At 38.9% G+C, this 13,140-nt stretch overlaps 2 protein-coding genes and 1 long non-coding RNA gene across 6 annotated transcripts in view; 2 read left to right on the forward strand and 1 right to left on the reverse strand.

Moving 5' to 3' along the window:
- SEPTIN10 (septin 10) overlaps nucleotides 1–5,761 on the forward strand; it is a 35,412-nt gene extending 29,651 nt beyond the window's left edge. For all 4 annotated transcript variants that reach the window (XM_072413481.1, XM_072413482.1, XM_072413483.1 and 1 more), the window contains 3 exons: nucleotides 686–818; nucleotides 2,945–3,129; nucleotides 4,388–5,761. In XM_072413481.1, the coding sequence (XP_072269582.1) occupies nucleotides 686–818; nucleotides 2,945–3,129; nucleotides 4,388–4,397 (328 nt within the window). In that variant the 3' untranslated portion in view covers nucleotides 4,398–5,761. The remainder of the gene's footprint in view (nucleotides 1–685; nucleotides 819–2,944; nucleotides 3,130–4,387) is intronic.
- LOC140332284 (uncharacterized) overlaps nucleotides 658–13,140 on the reverse strand; it is a 25,279-nt gene continuing 12,796 nt past the window's right edge. The window contains exons 2-3 of the long non-coding RNA XR_011921098.1: nucleotides 903–1,004; nucleotides 658–797 (exon numbers count right to left, since the gene is read on the reverse strand). This is a non-coding gene — a long non-coding RNA (uncharacterized lncRNA). The remainder of the gene's footprint in view (nucleotides 798–902; nucleotides 1,005–13,140) is intronic.
- Nucleotides 9,315–13,140, forward strand: part of DPH3 (diphthamide biosynthesis 3) — an 8,423-nt gene continuing 4,597 nt past the window's right edge. Inside the window, exons 1-2 of the mRNA XM_072413506.1 lie at nucleotides 9,315–9,520; nucleotides 12,738–12,812. Coding sequence (XP_072269607.1) covers nucleotides 9,413–9,520; nucleotides 12,738–12,812 — 183 coding nt within the window. The 5' untranslated portion in view covers nucleotides 9,315–9,412. The remainder of the gene's footprint in view (nucleotides 9,521–12,737; nucleotides 12,813–13,140) is intronic.

The following is a 13,140-nucleotide window of genomic DNA, read 5'->3' on the forward strand; positions in this document are numbered from 1 at the left end:
ACGGTGCTGTATGTACAGCACCGTTCATGCATCGTGCACTCCCTTGTCGTTGGAAAGGATCGTGAAAGATCCTTTCCAACGACAAAAATTGCAAGTGTGTACGCAGCTTAAGGATACCTGCACAAACTAGTTTCCTTTTTCAGTGTTTGTTTGCTGCCATCTAGTGTTTGGTTTTTGGTATAGCTTAGTTTGAGTCTACCTGTTTATTTTTGTTCCTCATATAAATACTAAGATTCCAACAATTGCAAAACTTTTCTCCTTGTATGCATTTGTCAAGATAGATGTCTGCCCTTTCAGATCTGTCTTTCTCTTGTTTTTTCCATTAGGCGTACACTAATAATGCAATTTATTCATATGTGAGCTTACAATATCTCCTGAATCGCTTGAATCCAATATTAGGAATAGGCATAGGGACTTTACACTGCATATTTACCACAGTCAGCATACCAAAAACACTTATTTGCTAGTATATCGTTTCATTGACGGAAGATTTATCATATCTGTTCTCCCCAAAAACTGCTTCCTAGGAATGTTTGTGTGCTAACTATACTTTCATGATTTACATTTGAAGATAAATGAAGCATAATATGGTTTAGTTAAAGTTAAGAAGATTAAATAAAAAAAAAAAAAGCCTTTTTTTATTCTTAGCTGCAAGGAATCAAGCTATTGTGTTCTTGTCTTTTAGCCTGCAGGAGACATATGAAGCAAAGCGACAGGAATTCTTTGAGGAGCTCCACAGGAAGGAGGAAGAGATGAGACAGACTTTTGTGCAGCGAGTCAGAGAGAAAGAGACTGTGCTGAAAGAAGCAGAACGAGAGGTATTTTTATATCAGTATTAGTATTTTGTGAATACAAATATGGGTTACAGAAGGCTCAAATATGACCGTATTGTATATACCTACATATGTCTGTCCTCCACGCTATTATGTCTGCTATGTTTGTTCACCCTCTGCTACTCATTTCATCACACTCTGTGTATGTCAGGTAAAAATGCCATGATGTTTCTGTAACAGAAAAGGGAAAGGAAGGATTATGCAAGCTACTGAGGCATTCCAACTGTTTTGTGGAAATAGAGAACATGGCATGTAGAATGGGAGACCAGACTATGCAGCCATCTTTTACAGTATTTATTACCATATTCCTTCAATTGGAGTACTAAATGTTTATTATTAGTGTGCAAATTGCAGTAACCAATACCAAGCAAATTTCAGTTTGCTTAACCCAAATAAAGGGACAGTTCCTCCTTATTTTTTCTTCTAATGGCCCAGAAAATGTTACTTTTGGAAAAAGTGTGTTAACAATCTTATCTATGCCGATAGGGATAGGGCTTAACCCCCCTAGCGGTATTCCCGAGTGTGACTCGAGGTGGATTTACCATGCAAAAAGCGGTAATCCCATGTCACACTCGGGGTCGCTTAAAACCCACTTACCTTGCTCCTTCGGCATTCCTCTGCGTCCTGCTGGTCCCTGCAGGTCCCGGGGACACATCCTTCTCCTCTGACCTCCAGCTGCGAACTACAGAGACTTCCTGGTGACCTCGGTGCATGCGTCGATGCGGGAGGATTGGCGGGAAATTTAAATAATTTTGTATTGGATTTAATACAAAATAGCTGTATTGAGTCCAATACAAAGAACTCTTCATATAATATTATATATATTATACATGCTACTGTACAGTTATATTACGTTATTATGTTTTTATTTTGTTTGTTTTAGTTTTTGTGTTTTTTTATTTTTTTTATTTAGTATATTAATCAATGTATTAAATATTGGACATATTTTGGTGAGTTATGCCTAAGAATTATAGCCTACAATGTAAAATAAATGCCCATGCAAAAAGAATGTAACTGAATACTAATACCGAAGGATATGGCACAATGGAACATCCTGCCACCCTGTCTTCCATGGTGCTATAAAGAGTGCTAATAATATTAACTGTTACTTATCAGGTCTCCATAAATTTATTGGGACAGCAAAAGTACAGGAACATTGCCTTCTTGTTCGGGCCAATGACTCCAAGATTGGGGAGCTCTTGCTTTTTTCAAAAAAAGGGTCACCAATGGCACCATATTTATTGGATGTTTCCTCTTTTTGTGCAAAATATTCAGAATTGGTAGGGTTGTTCTTTGAATGTAAGTAGCCTATAATGTAACAATTAATTGCAGTTATGTTACACATTTTTCAATAACTGAATACTTACATTAGCAAACATTAAAAAAGTGTCAGAACTTAATTTAAATCATAATTCTGCCATTCTGGCACCTAACAAGTTAGTACCAGTGGTTTCCCAAATTTTCCAGTTCACAGCACCTTTTGGGACTATTTGTATTCGTGCATCAGCTGTCATATATAAGCATTGTTACACATTATACCTCAAGTAATGTACGTTGTGTTGGAGGAGCCTATTCATTAGAATAGGCAGCCAATGCAACAGATTGAATGAGAAGTTGTACCTCCTTCTTTTTCAGGACATTTTTATAATGCCACTCATTGTTGCAATGCAAGTACATTGAGAAAGTGCATTGTGGCACCATTTAGAATGAAATTTGTAGGAACCCCTGAGCGTGGCCAAAATTGGGAATGACCGCTCATAACTGGTGTAACCGTTTTCTTGTGTCTTCCATAGTGCTCCTTATTAGTGCTTCATTCATTATAATACATGTTTTTTCCTACAGTATGTATTCAGTGTATTCTTCATCTGTTACTCTGCACTGGGGAAGGCAGCTGCAACACCCCTAAAAATTTTGCATGGTCACCCACCTTGGCAAACACTAGGTTAGACTGCAAAAATAGTCAAGTCAGTGTGTATAAAAAAACAGGGCAGGGAAAAGATCATATATTGTCATTATGTGTACATAAATCATGTTTGGCAATATCTGTAGCATGTAATTCGTAATTATTCTCAGAATGAAGGCCAACCTTTTCACATTTGTTTATGGTATAGCTACAGAACAGGTTTGAACAGCTGAAAAGGCTTCATCAGGATGAAAGGGCAACTCTTGAAGAGAAAAGGCAAGAATTACAGGAAGAAATGAATGCATTCAGTAAAAGAAAAGCTGCTGCGGAGCTTCTGCAAGGACAGGCATTTGGAACTGTGGCAAACGCCAGTTTAAAGAAAGATCGCAAAACGTAAGTGTTTCACTTTGCTACTATTTCAAACCTGATGCAAATAATATTATTATTATTATTATTAATAATAATAATAATAAACAGTATTTATAAAGCACCAACATATTTTTCAGTGCTGTACATTTAAATAGAAATTATCATGGAGATTATTTATTACTCCTGTTTACTAGGTAAACCTATAGATCCCTGAGATCAAGAGAAAGACAATTAAATAGGACTACATATACCCTAACATCAATAAAAAAAAAAGTGGGACACACAAGTAGAATTTAAAAACACGAAAAAATAACATTTATGAGCTATGAGTAACACACGTTGTTTTATTTATTTATAATTAAGTTACTTCCATAAAGTTTATAGGAAGTCCTGAGCACGTGGCTCAAAAAAGGCAATTTATAATATCTTATAGGGTAAAAATCCCTGTTGGGATCACCTAAAGAAGGCATGTAGCCCTGAAATGCGCCAATGGTGTGTCTATTTTGTGCCAGTTGACAAAAAGGCCCTCTGATGATCAAAAGTAATACTTGCCTTGATAGGTGTCATATGAACCATATTTGTGTCCTTGTGTTCCGGACTCCATGTAAGTGCAATCTTTAAATGTTTGCTTATTACATACATGTGTCCACTTTGGAGCATCTGTTTTTTATTTGTTGTGTTTTCTTGGAAAACTACACAATTTATCCAGGGGTTTTGGAATATTTACTTTGGCAGGGATTGGCTGTGGACTAGTTGTTGCAGTGATAAGCACATCCTGGCTTTTGATTTGTAACATTTTGAAAACGCCAAATACTAAAGTATAATATTTTGCAGAGCTATGACATAAGGAATATGTAGCTTATCCTGATGGATATATGTTAGTCTTTCCTTGTCACTCTAAATGTGTAATGCCTTAGGCTTTAATGATAAACCAAACAAAAAAAAAATATTACGTCAAATATGATCAGTATTCCAATCTTACTGAGAAATATGATTGGAAGGACAGAATGATAGGTATGAAAAGGCTGTTAGCCTTTCACCAACTTTTCTAGTCTATATTTTTTTTTCTTTTAGATCAGTAAATCAAAAAGCATAGCATTTAGTAATTTACAATCACAGCTGGGCAACTAGCATTTTCAGAAGATGTCAGCAATTGCACCCTATAGTTCTCTTATGAAACATTTACAGTGTTGTTCGTGAGAACTTTTTGAACTGTTGGTTATATTACCAGATATGTGAAGTTGATATTCGGTGTAAAAATTTCAAATCCTTTGTTTTGCAGTTTCATGTGATTGGATGATGCTACAATCAAAAACATCAGTAGAAATGTTTTAATTCCACCTGTTTTTAATGGGTCTTTAAGCCTCCATCTATTTCTGAGAAAGGACAGAAATCTGTACAACCTTCAATTACAGAAGATTTGGAACAAAGCAAATTTTATACCTAGGCATTGTAGCTATAAACCTCTCATAACAAGGTGTTTTGCTCCTTTGTGGAGCTACTTGGTACCAAAGAATACAAAAAGAGAAGTTTGCAGCTATAGAGTTAATGAATCATTGCTATTTAAATAGGTTGATTGTTCTGGAGAAACAAAGTAATCTGTTTTAGTAGGTTACTAAGAAAAAGGGACATGTACAACCTGGAAACGTGATAATGTGCCCACAGAAAATTCTTTATGTATAATCTGCTTTGTTTTTTTCATACATTTTACTGTTTTCTAATTTGTAGTTACAAAAAAAATTTACATTCATATCTATTGTGTAATATTGTCTCTTTTTATGCAGACTTGGAAATTTAGGCAATTTCACTGTATTTTGGCATATCAGTAAAATGATAGTTTCAGGAGTGCATAAACATTTGCCTAATCCAAATATATATTTTAACACTGATGTTATATAGTTAAATATACTTATACATGGGAACTTTTTCACATGAATATATCAAGTTCTTTTTTTTATAATCCACTTGTTGTATTGATTGTGTAATAACTACCCAATTGACATTTTAACACTGTTCCAAGAGCTCGCACTCCACATTTACAAGTGTCTGCATATACCTACAGCAACTTTCAGTGCCCTTCTGCTGGGTACCTACTGCTAGTGCTGAAGCTTGCCTAGCACCCACATATCATATTGATGGGACAATATGAAATTATGGATCATGGAAACGGAAGCCAAGCTTTTACGGACTGTGTCTGCAACCGTGAATATTTACTGATCAGAACTATCTGGGTTTTCAGCAGATTGAGTTGGTAATGGTGGGGTTACAGTCTCTTGCATTAACCCTACTGCTATTTATCAGATTCTTTTAGGCACCTCATAGAGTCTACAAGTGTGTTTTTTTTTAGTTAACTTCTTTAAACAAAATATTCTTTAAATAATTCCATTACTACTGCTAACTGCTGATTTGATTCTTTAAGTTTTAATGCACACATTTTACATCACCATATATGAATAGGAAAAGTAGCAGGGGATGGCCTATCACTTTGAAGATCCAGTGACCTACATAAGATACCTTATACTTGTATGCTTTGACTGAAATTTACTATACGGAGTATAATTTGGAAAAAGAGAAGAGAGGGAAAAAACATTCAATGAAGGCATATTTGTATTTGTGGCTTCAATTTAAAATTAAATAATAAATCACTTTGATATGATTTATTTAGCCTTTTCAATTTGCTGAAATGCTTAGGATTTACAGTTTCATGATTATTAGCAAGTTGTAGTCCCTGCGTAGTTTAAAATAAATCCTTCCACTGACTTGTGACTATTGACCCTAGGCAACTACATAATCATCTGTAGACAGTTTTGAGTAGTGCAGACATGTTATCTTTTAGGGGTTCATTTTCACTTAAGTGGGTGCTGCTGTTTTCATTGTTCAGGAGAGGAGGAGTAGGGGTTTGGGGTTGAATCTCAATAAAGCCTGTGTTAAATATAATTCCTAGTTAAACAAGCTTTCAACAGTTTTCAAATAGTGCTGAAGCTCCATGAAAGCCTGCTGAGACCTGCCAGAACGTTGTGTAAAGCTGCTGATGAAAGCTATGATTTGGGAGGGGTAGATGGCAGGCATGTTCTTCTAGATACTTTAGTTGTTGTTTATTTATGGGAAATTTGCCTGTAAAGAAAAACATGTAATGGTGACTCTATTATAACTATCTGTTATATTGCAGAGAAACCTTTACATGAACTAGGAAACACAAGACATAAAACATAAATGTGCTAAGACCTATTGGTAACAAAAATGTATGCTACAAAAGTAAATATAGAAATACAAATGTATCAAAAAGCCAGAAAACAGAAAATTAATTGTGAAGTTACAGTTGGTCAAGCAAAAGACTAATCTACCATGGGTATCTGAATCATGTAATCCATATGGGAAAAGGCCTGCATGCTCTGGACTTACAGAAACCCAGTTCAGTGCCATTCAATGCAGAAGAGCACCATACCTTCTGGTGGGAACAGCATTAGAGATAAAATGAGTATTCATGCAGGAGCTTCTCTTTTTTTTATTTTTTTTTTATTATTATTATTATTATTATTAAATGGGGCTCAGATTTAGGTTAGAGATAAAAATGAACCCAATATTACTAATAGCTTTTATGGAAGTATAGCCTCATCAATTTTTCAAGTGGGAGTAAAATAACCGCCGTAGTGTCAGTGAGTTTAAATTGGTCCCATCATTGCTGCCTGTTGGTATATTAAGCCTTATATCATTGGCGTCATTGCTTTAAAATAAACTTTATTTAATCACTAGTGGTAGAGAGAGAAAAAAACATTTTAATGTGAAGTGTAAAAAAAAGTTTATGTACCAGTGGAATGTGAGTGCTGCACTGCCTAACTTCTAAAGCCACAATATTTAAACTTAGGTAAACGTACACCCTGCTGCCACACTACACCCTCTCCTGGTACCTGTAGGACATTCTATGGCAATGTTTCTCAACCTTTTTGACATAAGGGAACCCTTGAAATAAAGTTCAGGTCTTCAGGGAACCCCATCTATAATTACTATATCCACAGCTCACAGTTTGTTAGCATGGTGGTCCTTGGCAAGTATGAACGAACCCTTACAGATAGCCAAAAAGATCAGTCTTTTAAATTGACCTTAGAGGCCCAAACTGCTCATTGTTCAAGGAACCCCTAGCAACCTCTGGAGGAATCCTGGGTGAGAAACCCTGATCTACGGGAGGTTTAAAACTGCAGAACAAAGTTCAAACTCTTGAACTCTCTCACATGATCTGGGCCATTTCTGAACTATAATACAAAAGACAGTGTATATACATATTTATCATTACAATCTGTATTCCAGCCAACTGAATGTGAAATCCCACCAACTAGTGCTCAAACATCAGAGTAATTGCACAGATATCTATGCACATACAAAAAGTTGCCTGGACTGTTTTGAGATTTTTGGAAATGTGCATTTAGAATTATTCATGTATTTTATGCTCATCTTAAAACACAGTGCTTAGACAGACCCACAAAATGTGGAAGAACAGTATTTAATTAAAGCATGTCTTTGCTGATGTATGTTCTAACACTGTAATATTCATTTTATAACCATGCACCTTGTAGAGATCCATGCTCTAAGCAGCTAATAGAGGATGCCACATGCCATTATAGTTACCCCTAAAAACAATAAGCACCACTGTGTGCATATGCAGAATAAACAGAATCCTGCTGGGTCTGCATCAATGCTGAGTTTGCTGGATTAGGACTAAAGGTAAAAGAAAAAGGCCAGGCTGGCTGCACATAGGCAGATAGTCCTTTAGTGTCGTCAATTAAAGGACCATCATACCTAAGGCTAAGTGGTCCTTTCTATTATTGTGCTGTATTCTGTGTATATGCATTTACACACACTGAGGTATAAAAGGGAAAAAAAACATGCAGTGCTTTCTGCAGCCTCCCTGACATGCATCAAATGTACCTCTCTATATGCAGTGATGTTTGCTCACTATATAGGGAAGAAGAGGTGGGTGGTGGTGAATGTGGGTAGGGATGCTACAGGGCGCCAGGGGTGCATTCTGCTGCACTGAAAAGTAACCCTTCCCATCCTAGCTGACCTCTCCATTTTACCTGCCCTCCTACATCCATGCTGACTCTGTCATCCTCGGTCACTCTTTCCATTCCTTATATTCCACTTTTCCATACTGGCTGAACCCTCCATCTAGACTGCTCTATTCTATCGTGGCCACCATCCCAGCTCTCTATCCAGACTACTTCTCAATAATGGGTGGCCTGCCTGTCACTTATCTCTCCATTACTTATCTACATTTTCTGCTAATAATATCTTCCTATCATTGGTAATATTTGTGTGTCATTAGTATGTTCTGTACATCAGTGATATCTGACTGCCATTAGTAATATCCGCCTGGTAATAATAATATCGGTAATGGCATTGGAAGCTGCCTGTTGTTGGTAAAAGTCCTCATGTCATTCTTACCAAAGAGTATATTATGTACAGCATATTATGCACCCTGTCACCCCTCCCAAAAAAGATTTAGGCTCATTACTTGTCTAAAGGTTCAGGTAATAAATTACATATCAATGTATTGCTTTAATAGGGTTGCCTTGTTAATAATCTATATATATATATATATATTAATATTAACTATTAACTAATAATATTATAAAAAAACAGGATTTAAATAGCACCAACATATTACGCAGTGCTGTACATTAAATAGGAGTTGCAAATGACAGATGAATACAGACAGTGACACAGGAGGAGGAGAGGACCCAGCCCCGAAGAGCTTGCAATCTAGGAGGTGGGGAAGTAACACACAATAGGAGGGCCCTCAAACATTCCCTTGTAGGGATCCTGCAGGCCCATGGCAGTAATTGTTTGCCACCAGGGAAATTAAGGAAATGTCAAATTCTCTGTTTATAAATAGAATCTTTAAAGTTTCACTATTATTATTATGTAAACAGGATTTTTTATAGCACCAACATATTACGCAGTGCTGTATATTAAATAGGGAAAAGATCATAAGGGTGTTGTATTCTCCATGTAAAATAACTAATCCAGCCTTTTTTTAACCAGTACTGAAGAAAAACAAACGCTTTGATGTACTTTTATTATTTTTACGACAGATGAGATGACTACACTAAAGGATTTGTATCATTTAAGTATTAGTCATATCGTGGTGCCAGAATCAAATATGGCCGCCTGTGGTACACACGTCTGAGCGTAATGACGCGTGTGATGTGCGGCTAGGCGGTGACGTACTGCAGGGGAGGTGACGCCGGGTGTTACTGCGTGTTCTGATTGTACTGGAAGGTGTTGTATAATTCTCTCTCCAGGTGTTGGGATGTCGGTGTACCACGATGAGGTGGAGATCGAGGACTTTGAGTATGACGAGGATACGGAGACCTATTATTACCCTTGCCCGTGCGGGGACAGGTTCGCCATTACTAAGGTAAGATGAAACGTGTGGGAATCAGGTGGGAGACGACTCATCCCTGCGGCATATTTCCTCACGTGACTCACATACGGCCTGTTACTTCATACAAACCATACATAGGCCCTTGTCCAGCCTGAGACCTGCAGCATTCCCATCCCCGGACCTCTCAGGAGCGGTGTCAGGGGAAAGTCAGTTGTCCCTTGAACACTTTTAGCTTTGTCTGGAGTCTGGAGGACACACCATGGTCCTCCAGACTTTCTGCCTGTCACATGACCTGAGCCCCGCCCTCTGCAGCTCTCACCTGTGAGCCCAGGCCATGGAGGTGACATCCTGAGAGGAGGGCTCTGGGCTCACAGGGATTCAGGTGAATGATACTGGATGTTTCTGGTGAATTAGTGTTGGGTCAGGGGACAGCCCTGGATAGGAGGACACAGCCTGTATGTGGTATTGAGGCAAAGCCATTCCTTGGTAAAATGATAGACATACATGAATGAGATTTGTATGGCTTCATTATAGGGACTGCCTAAGAAAATAGGGAGGAGAAAGCCAGACATGAAAATGGGAGGTCACAAAATATCAACAGAGTCAGAGCTAGTATTGGTCTGTATATGGAGGGGTGTGATTGCCATTTATAAACACTTCAAGCATACCTAAACTCACAATGTTCACATTACATAAAATGATAGACAACCCTTTTATGTAAAGTAATAATTCTGTGTGTTTGGTGGTTTTTTTAAAAAAAAGAAAAAAATGGTGCAGCACCGCCTCCTAATTCTCAATTGCGTAGGCCAAGGGTCAGCAACCTTTACTATCAAAAGAGCCATTTTGCCTCCTCTTCCACTAAAGAAAAATAGTCTGGAGCCGCAAAACATAACACAGTTTATTAACTTTTAAAAGTTTTAATATTTTTTTAATTTTACCTGTTACAACAAGTGTGCATGTGTAGGCCTACTTTGAAATAAATGAAACACTGAACTATGCCCCTAGAAGCCTCCAGCTTCTAACGTATCATCCTGTTACATTAGCTGGAGGCTTCTAACGTAACAGGGTAGATTTTTTTGATGGGCAGAGTTCTTTATGTTCTGACGATGCCTTAGCGATGAAATTTTAAGGGGTGTTAGCCACAGGTTTCCCTCATTTGCAGCTTTAATTTTGTTCACCTGTACCCCCCAATCTTGAGTAATTGGGGTTCAGGTGCTAGAAGCCTCCAGCAATGTGTAACAGGGTAGATTATTTTGATGGGCAGAGTTCTTTATTTTCTGACGATGCCTTAGCGATTCAATTGTAGGTGGTGTTAGCCATAAGTGTCCCCCACTTGCACCTCTATTTTGGTCACCTGTACCGCCTCCCCCCCGTTCCAGAGAAATTGGGGTTCAGATGCTAGATGCTTCCAGCAATGTGTAACGGTAGATTTTTTTGATAGGCAGAGTTTTTATGAATTTTTAGGAGGTGTTAGCCACAGGTGTCCCGTACTTGCACCTCTTGGGGTTTAGGTGCTAGAAGCCTCCAACAATGTGTAACAGGGTAGGGGTTTTTTGATGGGTGGAGTTTTTAGGAGGTGTTAGCCACAGGTGTCCCCCACTTGCACCTCTAATTTTGTTCACCTGTACCCCCTTCCTGTTCCAGAGAAATTGGGGTTCAGGTGCCTCCAGCAATGTGTAACGGTAGATTTTTTTGATGGGCAGAGTTCTTTATGTTCTGATGATAGCCTAACAATTAAATTTTAGGGGGTGTTAGTCACAGGTGTCCCCCACTTGCACCTACATTTTCGGTTTTGTACATCTCCCCATTCCAGAGGAATTGGGGTTCAAAGGAGGGGGATGTCATTGTACACACCCATTTGTACACGCCCCGTGGTAGATTTATTTCACTGGTAGATTTTTTTCATTAGAACACCAGATAGGGAATCCCCCTCCTCCGCAGTGTCTTGGGAGGAAGGGGATCCCCCATCAGAGATCTCCCCGCGGCAGCCGAAGGGAGCCACAACAAGGAGGCTGAAGAGCCGCAGGTTGCAGACCCCTGGCCTAGGCGATCGGGAATAAATGGGAGAGCAAAGCCTACCTTGGTCACGCATCCCGGGAGGCTCTTGGGAGCTCCTTCTGCGCATGCTTGAGCATCTCGGGCGTGTGCAGAAGGAACCTTTTTGTGAAAAGGGGAAAAATTGCCGATCTCGCGCCTGGGTCGGGTGATGTAGGTAGAAAAACCCGGAAGAAGGGGTGAGCATGGCGGCTGGCCGGGACAACACAGACCCGATGGAAGAGTACTCTGGACTGATCGACACCAGTTTTGGGGGACTTATGAGTTTAGTTCCTCTTTAAGGGGTAAGTAAGGGAAATGTGGTAGTAACATTACCCACCTTGTCCCTCGCTCTATCAGTGCCCAGCATGTGCCACTTCCATTAGGTTATGGTGCTTGCCATCCTCAGTTACAGTCAGTGCCTGTGAGTTCCACATTAAGCATCTTAAAAAAACTCTTCTGAATGACATTGGTTGTACAGAGAAGGAGTCTGTGGGAATGAGGTAAGACAATGACTTACATTTCAGCAAGCATTCTATCCCTGCAGTGCAAGGATGTATTTTTCCCTAGAGTTAGACTTTAAAAGTTACATAACAATTTTAGCCATCAGAACCAAGAAAACAAAACAAAATCCTTAACAACCTAAAGAGAAAGTAAACTGAAAAATACCTAAAACAAAGCGCAGCTGATCGGTCCTGAGGTTTCTTCCATCGGTTTCCACGTTGCCCTGGTGTCTGTCTCCTCACCGCCATCCTCGCCTCTTCTTCCTACGTCCCCCGACCCAGGCCTGAGTTTGGGTGACGCAGGTTAGAAAAATCTTGCCGATCTCACTGGGCATGGGTGGGATTGTCAATTATTTTTCCGCTTTTCACGAAATGGCTCTTTCTGCGCATGCCTGAGCATCAAAGAGCACCCAAGAGCCTCCCTGATGTGTGACGTAGTTATCCCAGGAGGCTTTGGGCTCCTATTCATTCTCGTTTGCTTATGTGATCAAGAATTAGGGGGCAGTACTGCACCCTCTTTTTTTTTTTTGTAAGGGTGTTGCACATTTTTAAAGGATGTGCGTACAAAAAAAAAGTTTCAACACCCTATTTAAAAAAAAAGGCAGAACTTTATAAAGATAGCTTAAGTCACATTAACCCTGTTTGTGGTGGTAGAATTCAGTGACCGGTGTCATTTCTAACCTTATTATGGGTTATTCACATTTTCTTTTCAGGAAGATCTGGAAAATGGAGAAGAAGTTGCGACGTGTCCTAGCTGTTCATTACTGGTCAGAGTCATCTATGATAAGGTGGGTGGCACTCTCCATTCATTGAGTCACACAGAGCTTTTCATGTCACCAGGCTTTTATACAAAAATGTGCAGCATTAGGCATTCCTTACTGAGATGGAAATAGCTGCATTATGTCTGTGTGGAAGCAAAGGAGAAATGTTCTCAAGCTAGATTTGATCCTTTATCTCACACAAAACTTTCCACCTTTTATTTAGAAGTGCCTTTCATCTGAGAAATACAAAACTTTTCCTGCTGACTTCCACACTGACAACAATCATCTACTGAGTAATGTAATTCTGCTGATATCCTACAAATACCGTGTTTCCCCGAAAATAAGACCTACCCCG

Source organism: Pyxicephalus adspersus, chromosome 1 (assembly GCF_032062135.1).
Source record: "Pyxicephalus adspersus chromosome 1, UCB_Pads_2.0, whole genome shotgun sequence".
NCBI lineage: Eukaryota > Metazoa > Chordata > Amphibia > Anura > Pyxicephalidae > Pyxicephalus > Pyxicephalus adspersus.